General features: G+C 40.9%; 2 protein-coding genes and 1 long non-coding RNA gene across 3 annotated transcripts; 1 reads left to right on the forward strand and 2 right to left on the reverse strand.

The window, feature by feature from the left end:
* On the forward strand, window positions 2,393-15,733 carry LOC109844400. The gene is made up of 3 exons (XR_002248013.1): window positions 2,393-2,508; window positions 5,389-5,478; window positions 15,516-15,733. It is a non-coding gene; the product is annotated as an uncharacterized LOC109844400 (long non-coding RNA).
* Window positions 3,024-4,891, reverse strand: LOC109844398 (berberine bridge enzyme-like 22). Its single transcript, XM_020413408.1, has 2 exons — window positions 4,062-4,891; window positions 3,024-3,985 (listed from the first exon to the last, which is right to left on the reverse strand). The coding sequence occupies exons 1-2, from the start codon at window positions 4,880-4,882 to the stop codon at window positions 3,166-3,168; spliced, it is 1,641 nt and encodes a 546-aa protein (XP_020268997.1). The 5' UTR covers window positions 4,883-4,891; the 3' UTR covers window positions 3,024-3,165.
* Window positions 12,240-14,138, reverse strand: LOC109844397 (berberine bridge enzyme-like 22). Its single transcript, XM_020413407.1, has 2 exons — window positions 13,243-14,138; window positions 12,240-13,166 (listed from the first exon to the last, which is right to left on the reverse strand). Exons 1-2 carry the CDS (start codon window positions 14,061-14,063, stop codon window positions 12,347-12,349), a joined length of 1,641 nt encoding a protein of 546 aa, XP_020268996.1. The 5' UTR covers window positions 14,064-14,138; the 3' UTR covers window positions 12,240-12,346.

Raw genomic sequence — 22,448 nt, forward strand, 5'->3', positions numbered from 1 at the left:
TTCATCCGGCTTCCAACGCACTTCGAATCACTAAAATCCGAGTTCGGACGAAAAATTTACGGCGGAAGCAGACAAATGCACCTCAACGGAGCGTCTCGGAATTTCAGAGACACCCCAGAGGTGTCTCCAAAATTCGGAGACACCCCAGAGGTGTCTCCAGAATTCGGAGACACCCCAGAGGTGTCTCCAAAATGTGGAGACACCCCAGAGGTGTCTCCAGAATTCGGAGACACCCCAGAGGTGTCTCCAAAATGTGGAGACACCCCAGAGGTGTCTCCAGAATTCGGAGACACCCCAAAGGTGTCTCCAAAATTCGGAGACACCCCAGAGGTGTCTCCAGAATGTGGAGACACCCCAGAGGTGTCTCCAGAATTCGGAGACACCCCAGAGGTGTCTCCAGAATTCGGAGACACCCCAAAGGTGTCTCCAAAATTCGGAGACACCCCAGAGGTGTCTCGGAATTGTGGAGACACCCTAGGGGTGTCTAGGCTTTTCCTAGACACCCTACACCCCTCTTGCCTATAAATAGTGACCCTTGGCCTCACTTTTTGCAGATCTGGAATTTTGGAGAGAAAGAGGCGAAGCCCTGCTGCAGTGAAGAGTGATCGAGCACTTTAGGGGAATTCTTCATCAGATCTTCATCACCCGTGTGTCCGTTCCTTAGTATTAGCCCTTGGCGTTAATACTAAGAAGAGCTAATATCTCGCTTTAGCCGAGATAAACGCTTCAAAGCTTCTAGATCTCTCGCGGATCGACGAAGCTCTGTCCGATTTTTCGGAAACAAATCTGATTGCCAGGTAGTCCACGGATATCAACGTCCCCGTCACAGGCCAAAGACCCACGCAAGCAAGAGACCGCAAAACAGGAATCTTGTGTTTATATTCGAAAAGTTGTAATTTTTATTCTTTGTTATTTGAATTCATTTGTAACGATTGAAGTTTAATGAAATCAATGATGAAGGCAACTTTTTCCGAAAACAGAGTTATATTGTATTTATATGACTTTCTTCTGCTTGCTTTATTTTCTGTTTTCGATAGATTTTGTTGCTAACTGCTTCAAATTTGGATGAGCGCAATGTCTATAAAAATTACATAAAGAAGCATATAGATGAAGGGAAGGATGTGTTGATAATTCCAATATGTCACGCTAACCATTGGCATGTCCTTGAGGTCAACTTGGGGCAAAAAAAATGCAGTCATTACAGCTCCGCTGACCACGAGGCATGGGCTAGAGACGTGTTGACCATCCAACTTTTTTTAGATAGGATGGTGAGTGGTTACGATTAGGCGTCGACATTCAGAGCATTCCAATATGAAGCAGTCCCTTGTCGAACGCAAAAAGGCTCGTAAGTTTCTTATACTTAAACATGAGATTGTTGCATGGCTTGTTGTATGGCTTAGTGACATTGTCGGTGCTATATTCACATCAATATGTGATATTTGCAGACTACAAGTGACTTTGGTGATGTTATGTGACAGTTTAGTATGCAATGTGACTTATGCTGTATTTATATGACATTTTGATATTGCATGTGACATATTAGGTAACTGTGTTTTATTCTCGTGACCCATTACATATCCAGCTATTAAGTGTTATGTTATATTTTTACAGATATGATTGTGGCATACATGCGTATTTTTTCATTAAGGCGATCCTCGAGGGAAGGGAGATAATGAACATTGAAGCCTTGCACAGGGAGTCGCTTATTATAACTATAGAGATTTGGATTTGGGAAGTACACTATTTAAGGATAATTTTAGGAGGCTGGTTCAGATGAAGTCTGAAGTTGATCAATTTCCTTAGGAATGAGCAAAGTGTACCTCCTCTCTTTCATTCTGGTAAATGAGTTAATTTTTTTTTTTTTTGCTACTCTTGCCTATGACTACTCACTAGATGGTTAAAATTTTGGGTTCTTTGCATACATACCACTTAAATCATTGGTATTTGAAAAACTACCCTCCAAATCTCAGTGTTTGCAAAACTACCCCTCAAATCATCAATTATGAAAAAAAATTTACACTCAAAGCAATTTATTATCAACAAAATAGTCAAGTTTTAGCACCAAGTTGATGATTTGCTGATTTTAAGGTATTTTCTCACAAAGTTTGATAATTTGAGGGGTAGTTTTGCAAATACTAAGGTTTGGATTATATTTTCACAAATATCCATGATTTAAGTGGTATTATGCAAATAACTCTAAAACTTTTCAAGCTACATTAATTCGGGTGCATTTACATTTTCCGGGCTAAAATTTAGGATATAAGTAATAAAAGACAGTCCATTTAGACTTTAGTAGACACAAAAATAGAAAAAACAAAAATAATGTACGAAAGAAAATCTTGGGTGCTAATGTACAAAAATACATCATCAGTTGACGCGCCAAAGGCGAGGTTCGAAGGGTCATCACTGTAATAAACCCTAGCCCTAATGTTAGCATTTCCCTCAATTTCTACCCTAAACTGATGGAATCATGGAGAAGAGAAGCGAGAATTAACCATGCCCAAGTTGGTAATTTCTATTGCTTTTACCATTTTGTTCAAAATTCTGCGTGCAATTCAACCAATTTTGACCTAGGGTAATTGCAATTTCCCATCTTTACAAGATCTTTTTTGTTGAACTTTTGTATAGGTTGCTGTTAAACTTTGTAAATTGCAATTTCCCATCTTTACAAGATCTTTTTTGTTGAACTTTTGTATAGGTTGCTGTTAAACTTTGTATTTATTGTCGAAAGAAATTCCCCTAATTGTTGAACTTTTGTATAGGTTGCTGTTAAACTTTGTATTTATTGTCGAAAGAAATTCCCCTAATTTCCTTAAAAAATCCCAAATTTAAGCTCTTTCTTTCTTTGACTACCAAATTGATGGAGCAGAGGCGCCAGAATCACAATCTCAAGAGCTCTGATATTTATTTCGTTTCCCCCTTTTCAAGACTTTTCCTTGTAACTCGATCAAATTATAGCACAATGGTTTCCTTGTAACCCATGCCCAAGTTGGTAATCTCAAGTAGTTGGCATTTCCCTTCGCGTCACCAAGCCTTTTTTTTAAAGGCTACATAGCGCTTTAAATAAGGAAATGTTTTATTTGATGACCAGATACAAAAAATTTGACTAGTACACGCATAATGCGCTCTTACTTCTTTATTCAACAATTGCACAATGGTTCTGTTCTATGAGGAAGAGAAGGCTCCCTTACTCATATAATTCAATGGTGGGATGCTCTGCTCATTCCTGAAAAAGTTCATAGGATCGACCCTCCCCTTCACAATAGCTAGCTTCTCAAAATTACCTTTGAAATATCTCTCCCCCCACTGCCGAGCTTCAAAATAGCTCGGCATCAGCCCTTTGGTCCTACCCAAATCGATATCTTTGAAGTTGTAGTATGCTGTCCGCGGATTGTTTGAAACATATGGAGTCATAAATTCATACAGTTTCCTCATTGAATCCAAATGTCTCTTGCTCTCCTGTTCATCTGTCCCGGACCAGCTCGTGTAATACTGAATGATGTATAAGTTTCCTTTCCTGTGAGGGAACGGGATTGTCGATTCTGGGATCATGTCCATTATTCCTCCGAATGGTTCCATTATCAGCAATATAGTGATGTTGTCGTCTTTGAGGTTTCTAAGAGCCCTCCATATCTCTCCCCATTGTTTCTCAGTGATCGGGTTTGTCACAAAGTCCGATTTTGCCTTGAATGAACTGTTGAACTCTGGTGTCCTGTTCAGTAACGCTTCGATCCCTTCACCTGACATACCGTACATGAAGAGGGCAGATTCCAACCAGTTCATCTCTGTGAAGTCATCAGCCTGAAGGCCAAGCTCAGGGAAGCTCGTGTCTATTGCAGAGACGAATTGGCTTTTGTTTCCAAGGAAGAGGGAGATGAACTGAACTTGAATTTCCACATTCAATATGGACTCACTGTCGATTACGGGTTGCACAACGGCTCGGAGAAAGATATTCTCATCCAATTTAGGAGCAATGTCTTGCCACCTGCTCACGTTGTCAATTGCTCGTGTCAATTTAGCCTAAACATAATTAACTTCTGGGGGATCAAATTTGAACTTACCTTGTAACAATATTAGTCGCATTCTGCCTTAAACTCCTGTAAACATTGAATGCAGTAACAACAGGAGGAACTTCAACCAGTTGAAGTTTGTAAGCCAAAACGATACCGAAACTGGCTGCTCCTCCGTCCCTTATGGCCCAAAACAGATCCTCGCCCATTGTCCGCCTGTCCAAAACCACTCCACTGGTGCCCAAAATCTTGGCATTGATAACATTATCAGCAGCAGTACCAAATTTTCTCATCATTGCGCCATATCCACCACCACTTAAGTGCCCACCAATCCCAATAGTTGGACATTGTCCTGCTGGAAAACCTAGAGTACCATTACTCTTGGTGAACACGTTATAGTAGACCTCACCAACGGTTGCTCCAGATTGAACCCAAGCTGTTCGAGTCTTGGCATCGACATTGATGCTTCTGTAGTGTGCAAGATCAACAACCACAAACGGCCGTTTTTTGTCGTCAGATACATATGACATGCCCTCATAGTCATGACCACCGCTCCTTGCGCGTAGCTGTAGGCCATACATGTACGCACATCTGATTGTTATGTTTACGTCGGATGTAGAGTTTGCTGTGACAATTATTGAGGGCTTTTGATTGGTTTTGGAGACTAAGAAGCGCAAGTTTTGAACAGAGGATTGGAGTACGGATTCATAGGAGGTGGAGTTTGAAGTGTAGATGAGGTCTGGAGAGATATGTTGTAGAAAGCAACCGATGAAGGATTTGAAGGGAGTAGTGTAAGAGGATTGTGCAAAAGATGGAGATAGTAAGAAGAGAAAGGAGAGGATGGTGAGGATTGTTGAGGTTGATATCGCCATTTTTCTTGATAAGGGGTTGTTTGAATGTGTTATGGAGATTTGTACCGTGGGTTTATATAGAGATGATTAGAGTTAAACAGTTTTAACTTAATTCATACAAGTCACAGGGCTCTAATTACTTGTTTATCCTTCCATCCCCTCTCAGTTCATCAACTATTTAATAAATTAATGTTCACTGTCATTCTTGTTCTTGTCACAGCAGCTCAACGACTAATTAATAAATTAATATTCACTTTGCTCGTCACTTGTTGATGCAATAAGTTCACTGCAGATCCTTGATACCTTCTTGATATCAGCTGATACAAAATCATGTGATGTAGTTTATGGTGTTATAAGGTCTGGCTTTAGCCTATGTCTCTGGCACTTCTGATTTTTTTTTTTTTTTTTTTTGGGCCTATGTCTCTGGCACTTCTGATTTTTTTTTTTTTTTTTTGTGTGTGTGTGTGTGGTTGATTACTTTTGTTACCTTGTCTCTATGAGATTTTGAACTTTATGTATCTTGCCAGATAAACCCCAGGAGCAGGTTATCTGCCTAGCACAGAATTGACTTTGCATGATCTTCTGAAAAAGACAGCACTAGCGAAATGCAGAGACAGGTTAGTTATACTTGCCAGTCGGAATTATCGATAATTTTCTTGAGATCTTTGCAAATTTTAACTGTGCTAGGTCACAATGTTATATCTTTTACTATATATTTACCTTTATATTGCTTTTTATAGTATGCATGCTGAATTTCTTAAATATCACAGAGGATTTTTTTTTTAATAGTAAGGCTACCTGATGTGTAAGATACAGATGTATTTTACATTTCTTCAACAGTAGCTAAACAAAAAGTACAAGTTAATTAGTATTGTGAAGTACATGTTCAGCAAAAAAAAGATTTAGAAATTGCCAAGTGATTATCACTTCTCCTACTTGGATTAGGTAACTTCATATCAGGGAAAGTGTCAGCTGACAATTTTTGAAATTGATCCAAATTATTTCGAACCAGTTCAATGCAAAAAGATTGCGGTATTTTTTTTTTTCTTCAACAAAGGGTTAGTGATGGGTTAGTCTGACACAGAAAATATGAAATAAATTCTTACTCACAAGCCCAACTGCAATCGTTTGGGCCGAGTCAAATCCGTTCTGGCCTGGTCCACTCCTAACCAAGTCTTGTGGGCTTTTCTAACGGGGTCAAGATGCCCAAACAATTACTAATTCAACAAAATAGAAGTGGTAACTAACTGTGGAAGTATGAGGGGATGGAAGAAGACTGTTATGGATCTCTGAATTAAGGTGTCACGCTGTTCCAAAGCGGTCGTATACTACAGAATAAGGGGGTGATGTCCTCGTCAAAAAAGAAAGATGATGGTCGATATTGTCTGCATCTATATGTTTATTTCAAAACATTTTCTCATTCGGTTTGGTCTAGTGTAGACTTAGCATGAAATGACTACACAATCTCATTGATTTACGAGATTATAGGGTTATACGGCCAATTCCTGTTGATAGAGTCACATAGAGATTATATGGATAATTAATAGGTTGTACAGCAACTAAAAATGTGTGAACTTTACGTTGTTATTTGGCCTTATTGTATATCTTTAGTGAACAATATTCACTTCCCATACCCGACCTCATGATTTCCTTTTTTTTCATGTAACCAATCTTTCCATTCTTTTAAGTATCAGGAGAATTCACCGTGTTCTGTTTGTGTGAACAAATTTATTTTAAAAGAGAAACGACATTACAAACAATCATTTGCCAAAAAAAAACACGAACTTTTATTTCATGACATTATCCTAGTACAACCTTCCAAACCGTTGGGGATTCGAAACAATCAATCGAACCCTTGCCCTTCCGGACCTTGTGTTGAAAGTAGGAAAGTAGGAATAAAACCACAAATAAAGATCTAACTTGCAAAAAAAAACAGTAAGGGAGATGAACACACAGATTTAACGAGGTTCGGCAACGTGCCTACGTCCTCGGGAGCCACACCACACAATCTTTTTATTAATTGAAGAAGAAAATACAAGCTCTCAAACAATGGGTTAATCTCTCTGAGATTCTCTCTCTCTTTTCAGTCAAAAAGCTCTCTTTTTGATGTCTCTGTAAACCCTAAAAACGTTTGGGGTATATATAGAATCCTGAAACAAAACAGATTCCCAAACAGTTTAGGAAACTGTCTGGACGATTCGCGGTCGACCGCCGTGCCAAGGCCGGTCGACCGGCCAGAGAAAAATGTGTTTACAGGGTCCTGTGCACATTTGCGGGCGACCGCAGCGGCCACGCCGGTCGACCGAACTTCTTCTCAGTCTCCTGCAGTGCACGCGGTCGACCGGCGATCTGCCACCGGTCGACCGCACAGTCTTCTGACTGTTTTCTTTGTCTTTTCGATTGCAGCTTCGGGTCTACACACTTAGACTAACAATCTCCCACTTGGAGACCAAAGCGCCATCAATGAGCTCACCCGAACTCTCCCCTTCTTCGCATGTATCTTTTCCCCGAAAAAGTTCTTCCTTCAATCAACAAAAATCCCAGCGATCTCGCCGATCCTCATAGTGTGGCTCCGCTTTCGTCTTCTACTCGTGAAGGCCAACTGAAGTTGCGCACAACCCCAGTTTCTCAATGGCGACTGCCTTCGTCAACATGTCCGCCGGATTTTGACTCCCCAAAATCTTCATTAAATGCAACTTTCCGTCCTCGATCAGCGAGCGTATAAAATGGTATTTGACGTCGATGTGGTTCGTTCTGGCATGATACTGGATTCTTGGCAAGATGTATAGCGCTCTGGCTATCACAATAAAGAACTCATCTCCCTTGCTTCAGATCCAACTCTTCCAAGCACCCGTTCAACCAGATCATCTTCTTGCTTGCTTCAGTCACCGCGACATACTCAGCCTCGGTTGTAGACAAAGTCACAATCTTCTGCAGACGTGAGACCCAGCTCACTGCTGTCGACGCTAAGGTATAAACATACCCCGTGGTGCTTCGCCTCGTATCATGATCACCGGCGAAGTCCGCATCCACGTATCCCTGCAGCACCAACTCCTTCCTCCTGAAACATAGTGGCTTGTTCGTTGTTCCCCTCAAGTACCGCATTATCCACTTCACGGCCTCCCAATGCTGCTTTCCTGGATTGCTTGCAAATCTGCTCACAACTCCCACTGCATGAGCGATGTCCGGCCTCATGCAAACCACCGCGTACATGAGACTCCCAATGGCCGAAGAATATGGCACCCTGCTCATATGCTCTCTATCTGCATCTGTCTTAGGCGATTGCTCCTCAGATAACTTGAACTGACTTCCAAGGGGTGTGCTAACAACTTTAGCATTCTGCATGTTGAACCTCTGAAGTACCTTCTCAATGTATTCAGCTTGGCTCAAACTCAATGTCCCTTCAGCTTCATCCCTACTGATTCGCATCCCTAGAATCTGCTTCGCTGCACCCAGATCCTTCATTGCAAATTCCTTTGCTAGCTGCCTCTTCAAACTGTTTATCTCTTCTAAACACGGTCCTGCTACCAACATGTCATCAACATATAATAACAAAATAATGAAGCTGGACTCGAACCTTTTGAAATAACAGCAATGATCCGAATTGCATCTTCTGTAGCCATTGTTCTGCATGAAGTTATCAAACTTCTTATACCACTGTCTCGGAGCCTGTTTCAAACCATATAAGCTCTTCTTGAGCTTGCACACCATCTCTTCCTTTCCTTCTTCAATGAAGCCAACAGGCTGCTTCATGTAGATTTCTTCATCCAAGTCACCATGAAGAAAGGCAGTCTTCACATCTAACTGCTCAAGGAAGAGGTCTTCTGCAGCTACCAAACTCAACACCACTCTGATGGTTGTGAGTTTCACAACAGGGGAAAATATCTCCGTGTAGTCAACTCCTTCCCGCTGTTGAAACCCTTTCACTACTAATCTGGCCTTGAATCTCTTGCTTCCATCACTCTCCTGCTTGACCCGGTAGACCCATTTATTGTGCAAGGCTTTCTTCTATGTAGGTAGTTGGGCTAACTCCCATGTCTCATTAGTGAGTAGAGAATCCATCTTCTCCTGCATCGCATGCTCCCACTGCTGAGATTCACTAACTTGCACTGCCTCTTCATAACACTCCGGCTCTCCGCTATCTGTTAAGAGTAGATAATCAAATGACGAGAGGTATTTGGGATTTGGTTTGGGTACCCTAGATGACCTCCTAGGCTTCACGCCCTGGGTAGTAGCTTCTGCACCTGTAGTCTCCTCCGTTCTACGGTCATAACTGACATCGTCGCCCCCATCTGGAAGTTCCTCCAAATCCATGTACTCGGATCCACCTGTATCCGTAGTGCTGCTCCCACTGCTTTGGCTATCCTTGGCATTATCCCTGTCCTTGTACATCACCTCCTCATTGAATATCACATCCCGGCTCCTGATGATCTTCCTGTTCTTCTCATCCCAAAGGCGATACCCGAACTCATCAATGCCGTATCCAATGAATGTGCACTTCTGTGACTTAGCTTCTAGCTTGTCCCTGACATGGTCACTGATATGAACATAAGCCACGCAACCAAGTACCCGCAAGTGTGAGAGATTTATCTTCTTTCCACTCCAAACCTCCTCTGGAATCCCAAAATCTAATGGAACTGATGGCCCGTGATTAATAAGGTATGCTGCCGTATGTACCGCATCCGCCCAAAATGTCTTAGGCAAACCTGCATGTAATCGCATGCTCCGCGCACGCTCTGTCAAGGTCCTGTTCATCCTCTCTGCAATGCCGTTCTGCTGCGACGTCCCTGGAGTAGTCCTCTCTAAGCGAATACCATTCGTAGCGCAGAACCTCTTGAACTCCTCCAGCTCGTATTCTCCACCATTATCTGATCTCAAGCACTTCACCTTCAGATCTGTCTCGTTCTCAACCATGGCCTTCCACTTCTTGAAGTTCTCGAACACCTCTGACTTGTGCTTCATGAAGTAAACCCACACCTTCCTCGAGTGATCGTCGATAAAGGTGACGTAGTATCTCGAACCGCCAAAAGAAGACACACTGGCTGGGCCCCATACATCTGTATGAATCAACTCTAGCTTCTGAGCCTTAGGTGGCCTTCCACCCTTCTGGAAACTAACCCTCTTTTGCTTCCCAAAGATGCAGTCTTCACAAACCCCGACTTCCACGGTGTCGATCCCGGTTAGCTTTCCTTGTGAATGTAGAATTTTCATCCCTTTCTCGCTCATGTGCCCCAGCCTATTGTGCCACAGATCTGTACTCTCCTTGCCAGCTGCAATTGCGAGGGTGTCACTCGCATGTGAAGTGAGGTAGAGAGTTCCCGTTTTATTGCCTCGGGCAACAACCATCGTACCGTTGGAGATTCTCCACGAATCCCCGGTGAATGTCGAAACGTAGCCTTTTGCTCCAAGCTGTCCCACCGAAACAAGATTCCTCTTCAGCTTCGGCATGTGTCTCACGTTCTTCAAATTCCACTTAGAGCCCTTCATCTGTATCTGAACGTCACCCTTTCCAACAATATTGCAAGGTTCATTGTCCCCCAAGTATACTTTACCAAAGTCCCCTGCTACATAGTTCTGAAGTAGTTTCCTATTAGCAGTGGCGTGGAAAGAAGCTCCTGAGTCGATGACCCAAGAATCAGAATCGCTATCCATAGCAAGGATCAAGGCATCCTGCACGATATGAGCCTCCTGCTCACCCGCATCCTTCTTTGGTGCTTTACAGACTGAAGACATATGGCCCTCCTGGCCGCAGTTCCAACACTTCCCTTTGATAGACCTAACCTTCGAGTTCGGCCTCTTCTTCACTGATTTCGACCGATTCCTGTTCTGGTTCCCTTTCTTCTGGCTTCTGCCTCTCTGCTCGAAACTTAGGGCTGAACCTGAACCTTCTGATTCGGACGATTTCCTTCTAACCTCCTCGGATAGAATCATGCTAACAACCTCATTCAGCTTCAACTTCTCTTTCCCCGCCGAATTGCTGATTGCCGTCACACAACCTGCCCAACTATCCGGCAACTACGATAGTAGTAGAAGGGCCTGCACTTCGTCATCGAACGTGTTGTCCACGGAGATAAGTTGATCAACAATCGTGTTGAACTCGCTGAGGTGCATCGTGAAGGACCGTCCTTCTGCCATCTTGAGGTTAAAAAGAGTTTTGACTAGATGCACCTTGTTTGCTGCCGACGGTTGCTCGTACATCTTCGCGAGCGCTTCCATAAGCTCCACCGTGGTCTTCTCCTTCAGAATATTGTGGGCTACTGATTTGGCGAGCGACAACCGGATTTGCCCTAGAGCCTTCCTATCTAGTACCTCACAATCACCATCTGACTCCTCTTTCTTCTTTCCCTTTTCCTTGCCCAACAGCGGGCGATACAAGTCCTTCTGGTACAGATAGTCCTCCAAATCCGATCCATCGAACTTCTCAATCTTTGCGTCGAACTTCTCAATCTTTGATTTGCTTTCCTCTGCCATGGCTTTCACACAAATTGCTGAACGAAGCTCTGATACCAGTTGTTGGGGATTCGAAACAATCAATCGAACCCTTGCCCTTCCGGACCTTGTGTTGAAAGAAACTGTCTGGACGATTCGCGGTCGACCGCCGTGCCAAGGCCGGTCGACCGGCCAGAGAAAAATCTGTTTACAGGGTCCTGTGCACATTTGCGGTCGACCGCAGCGGCCACGCCGGTCGACCGACCAGAGCGTCAGAAACTTCTCAGTTTCCTGCAGTGCACGCGGTCGACCGGATCTGCCACTGCGGTCGACCGCACAGTCTTCTGACTGTTTTCTTCGTCTTTTCGATTGCAGCTTTGGGTCTACACACTTAGACTAACACAAACTTCTCACACTAGAAATCACTCACAGCACTTTCAACGTATGTAGCACGGACACGGATCCGACACGGCCATCCGACATGCCGACACGAGGCAAATCCTAAAAAATACATAGGATACATGTGTTCGACACGTGTGTCCGACACGGACACAACACGACACGGCTTCATGTTATGCGTGTTTGTGCTTCATAGCTTTCAACTTATCCTAGAACAGCATCAGGATCATCCATCGAAGAACGCAACAATAATACAAAAGCAAACCTGTTTATTTAAACCATCAATACCTGCGGTGTGCATGCGTCGATACAATAGTCAAAGACTTTGTTTGTTCGTGCAAATACAAATGTTGGTAGAGCACTGAAGAGTCCCGCTCAAAAGGTTCGAGGTCGACGGCGACGACGATGACGACGCTGATTTTTCCTGTAACTCTAATATTTATTTCTTCCCCCCTTTTCAAAATTTTTCCTGCAACTCGATCAATTTTTAGCTCGGGTAGTTGGAATTTCCCTTCGTGACACCAAGCGTTTTTTTAAGGCTACATAGCGCTTTAAATAAGGACAGGTTTCGTTTGATGACCAAATACAGAAATTTTAACTAGTACACGCATAATGTGCTCTTATTTCTTTATTCAACAATCGCATAATGGTGTTGTTCTATGAGGAAGAGAAGGCTCCCTTACTCATATAATACAATGGTGGGATGCTCTGCTCATTCCTGAAAAAGTTCATAGGATCGACCCTCCCCTTCACAATAGCTAGCTTCTCAAAATTACCCTTGAAATACCTCTCCCCCCACTGCCGAGCTTCAAAATAGCTCGGCATCAGCCCTTCGGTCCTCCCCAAATCGACATCTTTGTAGCTGTAGTACGCTGTTCGCGGATTGCTTGAAATATATGGAGTCATAAAATCATACAGTTTCCTCATTGAATCCAACTGTCTCTCGCTCTCCTGCTCATCAGTCTCGAACCATCTCATGAAATACTGAATGTTGTATAAGTTTCCTTTCCTGTGAGGGAACGGGATTGTCGATTCTGGGATCATGTTCATTATTCCTCCGAATGGTTCCATTATCAGCAATATAGTGATGTAGTCGTCTTTGAGGTTTCTAAGAGCCCTCCATATCTCTCCCCATTGTTTCTCAGTGATCAGGCTTGTCACAAAGTCTGATTTTCCCTTGAATGAGCTGTTGAACTCCGGTGTCCGGTTCAGTAACGCTTCGATCCCTTTACCTGACATACCGTACATGAAGAGAGCGGATTCTAACCAGTTCATCTCTGTAAAGTCCTCAGCCTGAAGGCCAAGCTCAGGGAAGTTTGTGTCTATTGCAGAGACGAATTGGCTTTTGTTTCCAAGGAAAAGGGAGATGAACTGAACTTGAATGTTCACATTCCATATGGACTCACTGTCGATTATGGGTTGCACAACGGCTCGGAGAAAGATATTCTCATCCAATTTAGGAGCAATGTCTTGCCACCTGCTCACGTTGACAATTGCTCGTGTCAATTTAGCCCGAACATAATTAATTTCTGGGGGATCAAATTTGAACTTACCTTGTGACAAGATTAGTCGCATTCTGCCCTAAATTCCTGTAAACATTGAATGCAGTAACAACAGGAGGAACTTCAACCAGTTGAAGTCTGTAAGCCAAAACGATCCCGAAACTGGCTGCTCCTCCGCCCCTTATGGCCCAAAACAGATCCTCGCCCATCGTCCGCCTGTCCAAAACCACACCACTGGTGCCCAAAATCTTGGCATCGATAACATTATCGGCAGCAGTACCAAACTTTCTCATCATTGCGCCAAGTCCACCACTACTTAAATGCCCACCAGCCCCAACAGTTGGACATAGTCCTGCTGGAAAACCTAGAGTACCATCACTCTTGGTGAACACGTTATAGTAGACCTCGCCAAGAGTTGCTCCAGATTGAACCCAAGCTGTTCGAGTCTTGGCATCGACATCGATGCTTCTGTAGTGTGCAAGATCAACGACCACCAACGGCCGTTTTTTGTCGTCAGATACATATGACATGCCCTCATAGTCATGACCACCGCTCCTCGTGCGTAGCTGTAGGCCATACATGTATGCACATCTGATTGTTATGTTTACGTCGGATGTAGAGTTTGCTGTGACAATTAGTGAGGGCTTTTGATTGGTTTTGGAGACTAAGAAGCGCAAGTTTTGAACAGAGGATTGGAGTACGGATTCATAGGAGGTGGAGTTTGAAGTGTAGATGAGGTCTGGAGAGATATGTTGTAGAAAGCAACCGATGAAGGATTTGAAGGGAGCAGTGTAAGAGGATTGTGCAAAAGATGAAGATAGTAAGAAGAGAAAGGAGAGGATGGTGAGGATTGTTGAGGTTGATATCGCCATTTTTCTTGATAAGGGGTTGTTTGATTGTGTTATGGAGATTTGTACCGTGGTTTATATAGAGATGATGAGAGTTCAACGGTTTAACTTAATTCATACTGTTATTTGGGGTCCATAGAAAAGCGTCACAATGTGATGCTCCTTATTTCTTGATAAAATGTTACCAGATCTATTTGACACTTTTTATCTTCTAGTAAAGAGTTTGAGTTGCTCATCTTTGGATTAAATCAGCACCTTAGACTGAGTTCAGCATCATCGTTTTCACTATTGATCCTCTCAGTCATCACTCATATTGGATCCAACATCATGATACATGTTTTCAATGTCATGAGAGCAACAGAGATGAATTTTGCAAACTGTGTGGTCCTATATATACTTTTTGGGTTTTTGTTTTTTGTCTTTAATGCCTAAGTTTTATTCTGATACTGACTTTTCTTTTCCATTGCATATTCTATGAAATTCGAGAAAAATGTTTTCGTATGTGTTGCCTGCTTTTTCTTGATTAAACTATTGAACAGTCATCAGCAAGAGTAGAAGACCACTGCTAGTATAACTTAAACTTGGTTTAACGTAAGAAAAAACTTGACAAAAGGCTGTATAGAGATTTATTCAAACACATAGATCACTTGAGAAAGGGAGCGAAAAATTTTCTGCCTTCTAATTGTTGCGTGGTTCGCAAAACATTCGTTTACTTAAACGGTTAAAAAAAACACAAACTCAGAAGAGTTGTAATATGGAAGTAGAAATTTCTAAGGGTGTCTGTATTAATTTTTTAAAAACATTAAACAGTGAAGTAGTAACTGTAAGATAAAAACTTATGAAGCTCTGATTTCTAGTTTCTGTAAATCCCTTCTATGAGCCTTTGGCTTCTCAAACTTTTTTTTTTAATCGGGGAGCTAATACTGTATCTCCTAAGTAAGTTCTCGTTTACACGTCTTGATATTGATAAAAATCATTCCTCAGAAATATTTTTCCTTCTTCAATTATCTCTTTGCCTATTATATATAAATTTCCTTTTGACAGAGAATAATGTGTTCGTTACATAATATTAGGTGGTAGTTGAGCAGCATGTCATTTCTTAAATTTTGTAGACATGCAAACCCATCGGCTTCATAGCTGTAGGTCCACTTTCTACGAATTAATCACCGGAAACCAAATCGTATCACGTTTCTGCACGAGATACTTTGACAAGTCACAGGGCTCTAGTTACTTGTTTATCCTTCCATCCCCTCTCAGTTCATCAACTGTTTGTATAAATTAATGTTCACTGTCACTCTTGTTCCTGTCACGGCAGCTCAACGACTAATTAATAAATTAATATTCACTGTCACTCTTCCTCTTGTCACATGTTGATGAAATAAGTTCACTTCAGATCCTTGATATCTTCTAGATATCAGCTGATACAAAATCATGTGATGTAGTCTATGAGAGTTTGAACTTTATGTATCTTGGCAGATAAACCCCAGGAGCAGGTCATCTGCCTAGCACGGAATTGACTTTGGATGATCTTCTGAAAAAAACAGCACTAGCGAAATGCAGAGACAGGTTAGTTATACTTGCCAGTCGGAGTTATCGATAATTTTCTTGAGATCTTTGCAAATTTTAACTGTGCTAGGTCACAATGTTATATCTTTTACTATATATTTACCTTTATATTGCTTTCTATAGTATGCATGCTGGATTTCTTATATATCACAGAGGATTTTTTTTTTTTTTTTAAGTAAGGCTACCTGTTGTGTAAGATACAGATGTATTTTACATTTCTTCAACAGTAGCTAAACGAAAAGTACTAGTTAATTAGTATTGTGAAGTACATGTTCAGCAAAATAAAGATTTAGAAATTGTCAAGTGATTATCACTTCTCCTACTTGGATTAGGTAACTTTCTATGAGGGAAAGTGTCAGCTGGCAATTTTTGAAATTGATCCAAATTATTTCGAACCAGTTCAATGCAAAAAGTTTGTGGTATTTTTTCTTATTCAATAAAGGGTTAGTGCCGGATTAGTCTGGACACAAAAAAGATGATATAAATTCTTAGGCACAAGCCCAACTGCAATCGATTTGGGCCGAGTCAAATCCGTTCTAGCCTGGTCCACTCCTAACCAAGTCTTGTGGGCTTTTCTAACCGGGTCAAGATGCCCAAACAATTACTAATTCAACAAAATAGAAGCATATAGTGGTAACTAAACGCAGAGCTCTTGCTGAGGCTCACAAACGTATAGCTCGCGTTGATTGGATGATCGACTCTCTCGGAAGTGTGCTTGTTGTCGGGATCTCCTCCTTCGTCGAGCGGCATTCTTCTTAGCCTGTTTTAAGGCTTTTGCAGCGTCGCTGTCTGTGTTGATCGAGTTTGTCAATGCAATGAGCCTTTTGTGACCTGATACCCGTCGTCTTGGCGCGGGTGTGGAACCTTCAACTCGGTTGACAAGTTTGGTTGCGGCTGAGCCTACTCCTTCAGAGGAGAGGTTGTCCAAGAGATCTGGTCCAAAGGAGAGGACCTCCTTTGATGGTTTGGCAGCGGTTGGAGCTTTAGTCTCCTTTGAAACTTTGCAGATCTTGCGCATAGCCTTGGGGCTAAGGGGTCCGGAGGAGAGTAACTCATCATAATTGGCTTGATCAAACTCCACAACAAGAGTTACAACCGTTGTTCCAGCGAGGTTGACATCGGATTACGCCACCACGTATTCGTCTGTGAAGCTAGTCCCCAGCAGAGTCATCATCTTTTGTTTGGGAGAAATTGAAAGAGAGATTGCATTGAGAGCTATGCGTTTAGTTACCACTATCTACTTCTATTTTGTTAAATTTGTATTATTCTCTCTAACAAACTTGGAAAAAGAATGGATTACAGTTCTCTCAATGCAATTTCTCTAACAACTTAGAAAAAGAAATACAAATTCTTCTCGATCGGTTTCCCGATTTACAAAAGAGAGAAGGGATCGACGGAGACACTTGCCTTTTTTTAATTAGGGTTCTTCTCGGTGTCAATAGAATGCCTCCCTCGATGTTCATGTAGAGTTTACTTTTCGTTGATGATCCGAACGCTTCCCATCGTGGAATGTTGTCTTCGCCTCTTGACTCGAAGTCTTGGATGAACTTGCGTGGCAATTTTGAAACTCTTATTGAGTTAGGAAACTTTGAACGAGTTATAACTTTGTGGAAGAGTTGATCTAACCGAAATCGGTTTATAAGCCAAGAAAAAGCTCCAAAGCTCCAAGCTCTCTGTTGCCGATGAAGATGATCTCCAAGAGCCTCCAAATCTGAAGATCTAAAAAAAAGATCAAAGATCCCCTTTTTCTGTTCAAAAGAAGATCCGAACTCCACTGAGTTTTGCGGTATTTATAGAGGGGTTTTGGGTGTAACCTCCCCCTTAATTCGCTTCTTAATGGGGCTTAATTACCCCCATTAGTCGGGTGTAACAGCCTCCTTAAATCGCTCCCCAGATCGTGGGTAAAAAATGATTTTTGGAGCCGTTTGAATCACGTTTGAATGAATCTTGTGTTGTTGGGCGTGAATCCTGCGTTCGAACGCAGCATTTGGAAGCTGCGTTGGTAGCTGGATTTGAGCTATGCCTGCAACTGAATTTGAGCTGCGTTGGTGGTTGATAACGCAGTAGTTGCGTTGCTTTGACTCTGGAACGCGGGAATGACCTCCGCGTTTTGTTGTTGGGACACAGCCATGAACCCTGTGTTTTGGGTTGAAAACGCAGCAATGAGCTCTGCGTTTGGATCTGAAATGCATCGATGAACCCTGCGTTTTGGGTTTAAAACACAGCAATGTGTTAGACCCTAGAGGGGGGTGATTAGGGTCTTATGCTAATCTAATCCGATTTTATGCCAATTAAAACTAATTAACAAATTATTCTTACAAGAGAGATATACAATATATTACAAGCAAGAATAAGCAATATGAACAAAGGTAAATATCCTAGCAATGAGATATACTATGAGATATATGCAAGGATATATAATTAACACAAGGGAAAACAATCTAAACTAGATAGTGGACAATATAATCAACAAGCAATATACAAAGGCGATATAAGATATGAACATAAAAATAAGTGCGTCAATGCAATCACAAACAAACGATATGATTATGGAGTTCGGTCCCCACGACCTACGTCTCCGCTCCTCCTCGAGGAGATCTTCACTATCACAACCGGGTTTTCTACGTTTACCCGAACAACGTTACACCATACAATACGGTTTTCTAGTTTATCGAAAACTCTACAACTAACACACTCTTGTAATCCCACTCTACGTCCTCTCAAGTGTTGAACTAGACGTGTCTCCCTCAAGTGCTCGGATACAACCTCTCCCTAGGTTTGTCAACCGACACCACTCCTCTTGGGATGATCCCCGACTCTCGCCACACACTTCTCTCGGTGTACAAGTGTATTACAAAGTGTATCCTCACAATTAGGCTCAATACAATAAATGTTTGTTCTCTACTATAGATGAGAACACAATGAAAGCTCACACTCAATTGCTACAACTCTCACCAACCAAATATACTATGTATGAAAATACAATAAGCTCAAGTGTGTGTGTGTAGACAATGAGTGAAATAAAATCTAACTCAAATTTCAAACTAGCAATAATAAGAATATAAAAATCAATAATAAAATTGCTAGAGAAAAGAGTTAGAAAACTTCCCTATAAACTCAAAGGAGAGGATGAATAAGATTGAGAATGAATCCCTCAATTTGCAATGTAAGCTTCCTCCTTTGTAAACAAAAACCAAACTTAAAACAAACTGTAAAACCCTCTTAAACTTGTTTAAAACTTTATCCAATTCTTATAGGTAGAAGAGGGGTTGAGGGGTTTTTATAAGAAGAGAAACCAACAGCCAAAACCCTAAACAAAACAACAAAAATCCTAAAAAATCAGGAATATGATTCTGTACCTAATATAGTCGTTGGGCTATCGGCGGTCGACCATGAAATTCTTACGGTCGACCGCGAGGCACTTTTGAACCTGAGAAAACTTCCAGAGAGTTCGACAGTCGACCGTGACGATCGACCGTGGGAATTTTCAGCTTGACGGTCGACCGTCACGATTGACCATGAAAGTTTTTGCTGCCCACTCAGAGAAAAATATAAGCGCGGTCGATCGTGGCGGTCGACCGCAAACTGATACAAAATATTTCAGGTTTGAAAGTGAAATGCTGATTTTAAAACCCTATTTAAAAATATCAAATAAATTTCAAAAATTATGAAACTTTGAGAAATGATTGTAGGCATGATAATAAACATGCTACAAAAACTGGTTTTCAAAAAGGACTTCCCAAATAAAAAATATCATCATTTTACAAAATAGTCCAAAACATAAAAATGTGAACACATGAGTTTTGACATTTTCGCTTAATCATATTTTGAAACATTACAAAATAATTTTGTAGACTTAATAAAAGGTGTATATGATTATTGATAAGTCTATAAATCAAGAAAACAATATTTTCACAAATACAATAGAAAATGAAACATATGAGTATGTATATGAAAATATATGTGTTTCATATCTAAGTAGTTAAACCAAATCACAAAAATAAATATGAAATATGTAATTTCATATTTATAAACATGAAAGCCAAAACTTGTGTTATATATATATATATATGACTACATATATATACAAAGAAACCAATAAAATGTGTGTGTATATGATATTGAGCTTAACGTACTTAACACACATAATATAACACTTAAACTAAATTATCCAAGCTTGATCTTGATCTTCATTATAGCTCAACTTGGTAAACTTACGGATGAAGCTTGAACTTGGATCTCCAACTTGAATTGTATGGCTTCAACCACAATTCCTCCAACCTCCATTGTATATGATCGTGAAAGCTCTCTATTCCATCCATCCTCCGACTTGTTATTTGTCTAGAATAAATACGAAAACACAAACATTAGGCAAACAACATTAGAAGTAAATTGTTTGTTAAACATCATCAAAACAAGAAGGCCAACACAATGAGCTTTGTGTTTGGATCTGGAACGTAGCGATGAACCCTGCGTTTTGAGTCTGGGACGCGGCCACGAGCCTCAGGGGAGCTTCAGACGAGCTTCAAGCGAGCTTGGCGAGCTTCATGCGAAGTCCAATGTTCAGGCGAAGTCTAGTGTTGCAGACGGATTTCAGAACATAAATTGGGTTTGAGAGATATCTGCGTTTTAATTTGAAGAGACCGACAATTTGTAGTCTCTTTTGCTAGAGTGTTGTAAAGATCGTCATCTTGTAACCTTCGTCTTGGCTCCTTGAAAATATGAGAGTCATCAGATTGTAACTCCCGATGTTGATTGTGAATGCTGTTGATCAAAGCTTTCATCAGTTATTGTGAAGGTCGTTAGATTGTAACATTTATCAATCTATGTGAAAGTTTTCAAATTATAGCCTTGTGGAAGCCGTCAAATTATAACTTTTAAATTGTAACCTTCTGGAAGTCGTCAAATTATAGTCTTCTGGAAGCCTTCTGGATCAGCTATCTGTAGTAATTTTTAGACAGTCTACATAGACTTTGCATGAAATAACTACACAATCTTATTGATTTACGAGATTATAGGGTTATACGGCCAATTCCTGTTGAGAGAGTCACATAGAGATTATATGGATAATTAATCGGTTGTACAGCAACCGAAAATGTCTGAACTTTACGTTGTTATTAGGCCTTATTGTATATCTTTAGGTGGGGTTAGTCAAGTAGAACTCAAAATTAGAGCTCGGATAATTTGTGGGATAATTTTTATTATAGTATTAGTCCATTGGAACTAGAATTGGGATAAAATTATATAGTGGTAGTCAATAAGAATTGGATTAAAGTAAAATTAGGATAATTGTAAAAATTTATCCCATTTTTATTAAATTTATATAGAAAAGAAAGAGTTCTAGTCTCTCAAATTGCTTCAAGTTTTAAGCGAGAACTACACGATAATATTTATCATATTTTATTTCTCCATCATTTTCAAACCACACCATAAAATTAGATCACATCTCTTCTTACTATCCCCTTCTATTTAATGTTATTTTTTACTTTTTATTAAATATATTATTTGTGTAATTAATTTAAATTTAAAAATTATAATACTCATGTTTTATTAAAATTGAGAGATGATGGAATGATGTTTGGTAGATTGAAAAAGAAAGGAAAAAAACAATGTTTTTTAATTTATATTACAATAATAATTCCAAAAAAATTAAAAAGTTACAAATTATTATTATTATAATAATATCTTATAGTCTATCTAATAGTTCTTCAAGATTAATTAACACTAAAGTAAATAATTAATAATAATAATAAGTTTTAATGTATAAATAGTAGTCTTATCATCAAAATACATGATTTTTATATGATTATTGTTTTCCTTTTTTTTCATGTAACCCATCTTTCCATTCTTTTGAGTTATCAGGAGAATTCACTGTGTTCTGTTTGTGTGAACAAATTTGCGTTAAAATAGAAACAACATTACAAACAATCATTTGCCAAAAAAAACACGAACTTTTATTTCATGACATTATCCTAGTACAACTTTCCAAACTTCTCAAACTAGAAATCACTCACAGCATTTTCAACTTGACCTGGAACAACATCAGGATCATCGATCGAAGAACGCAACAACAATACAAAAGCAAACCTGTTTATTTAAAGGATCATCAATACCTGCATGCGGTGTGCATGCGTTGAGGCAATAGTCAAAGACTTTGTTTGTTCGTGCAAATACAGGTATCGGTGGAGCACTGAAGAGTCACGCTCAAAGGGTTCGAGGTCGGCGATGACGACGACGACGACGCTGAAACCCCCACCCATGAATTATACGGCGGAATACTCTGCTCGCTCCTGAAATAATTCCCTGCATCAACTTCCCTCTTAATCCTCGCCAGCCTCTCGAAGTTCCCCTTGAAATACCTCTCCCCCCAAACCCTGGAGTCATTATAGCTGGGAAGAACCCCCTTGTTCCTCCCCAGATCGATGTCCTTGTATCCATAATAAGCGGGCCTCGGGTTGCTCGTAATGAAACTACCCATAAATCTCGATATCCTGTTCATCAGATCCAGATGCTTCTGGGTCGACTGGTCATCGATTCTAAACCATCCCGTAAAGTATTGGATACTGTATAAGTTTCCTTGTCGATGAGGGAATGGTATCGCTCCTTCTGGTATACCCTTCATTGCTCCGCCCATTGGTAGCATTGTCATGGTAAACGAGACTGGTCGCTGATCGGCGAGGGTCTGAGAGCTGAGGGAGTTGTTGATGAAGGTGAATATTTTCTCCCAGTCGCCTTCAGCGATGGAGGAGGTAACGAAGTCAGACTTTACTTTGAAGGAGAAGCCGCGGGTGAAGTCCTGCGTGCGGTCGAGGAAGTCTTCGGTTTGGTTCAGGCCGTTGAGGA

Source organism: Asparagus officinalis, chromosome 6 (assembly GCF_001876935.1).
Source record: "Asparagus officinalis chromosome 6, Aspof.V1, whole genome shotgun sequence".
NCBI classification, from domain to species: domain Eukaryota; kingdom Viridiplantae; phylum Streptophyta; class Magnoliopsida; order Asparagales; family Asparagaceae; genus Asparagus; species Asparagus officinalis.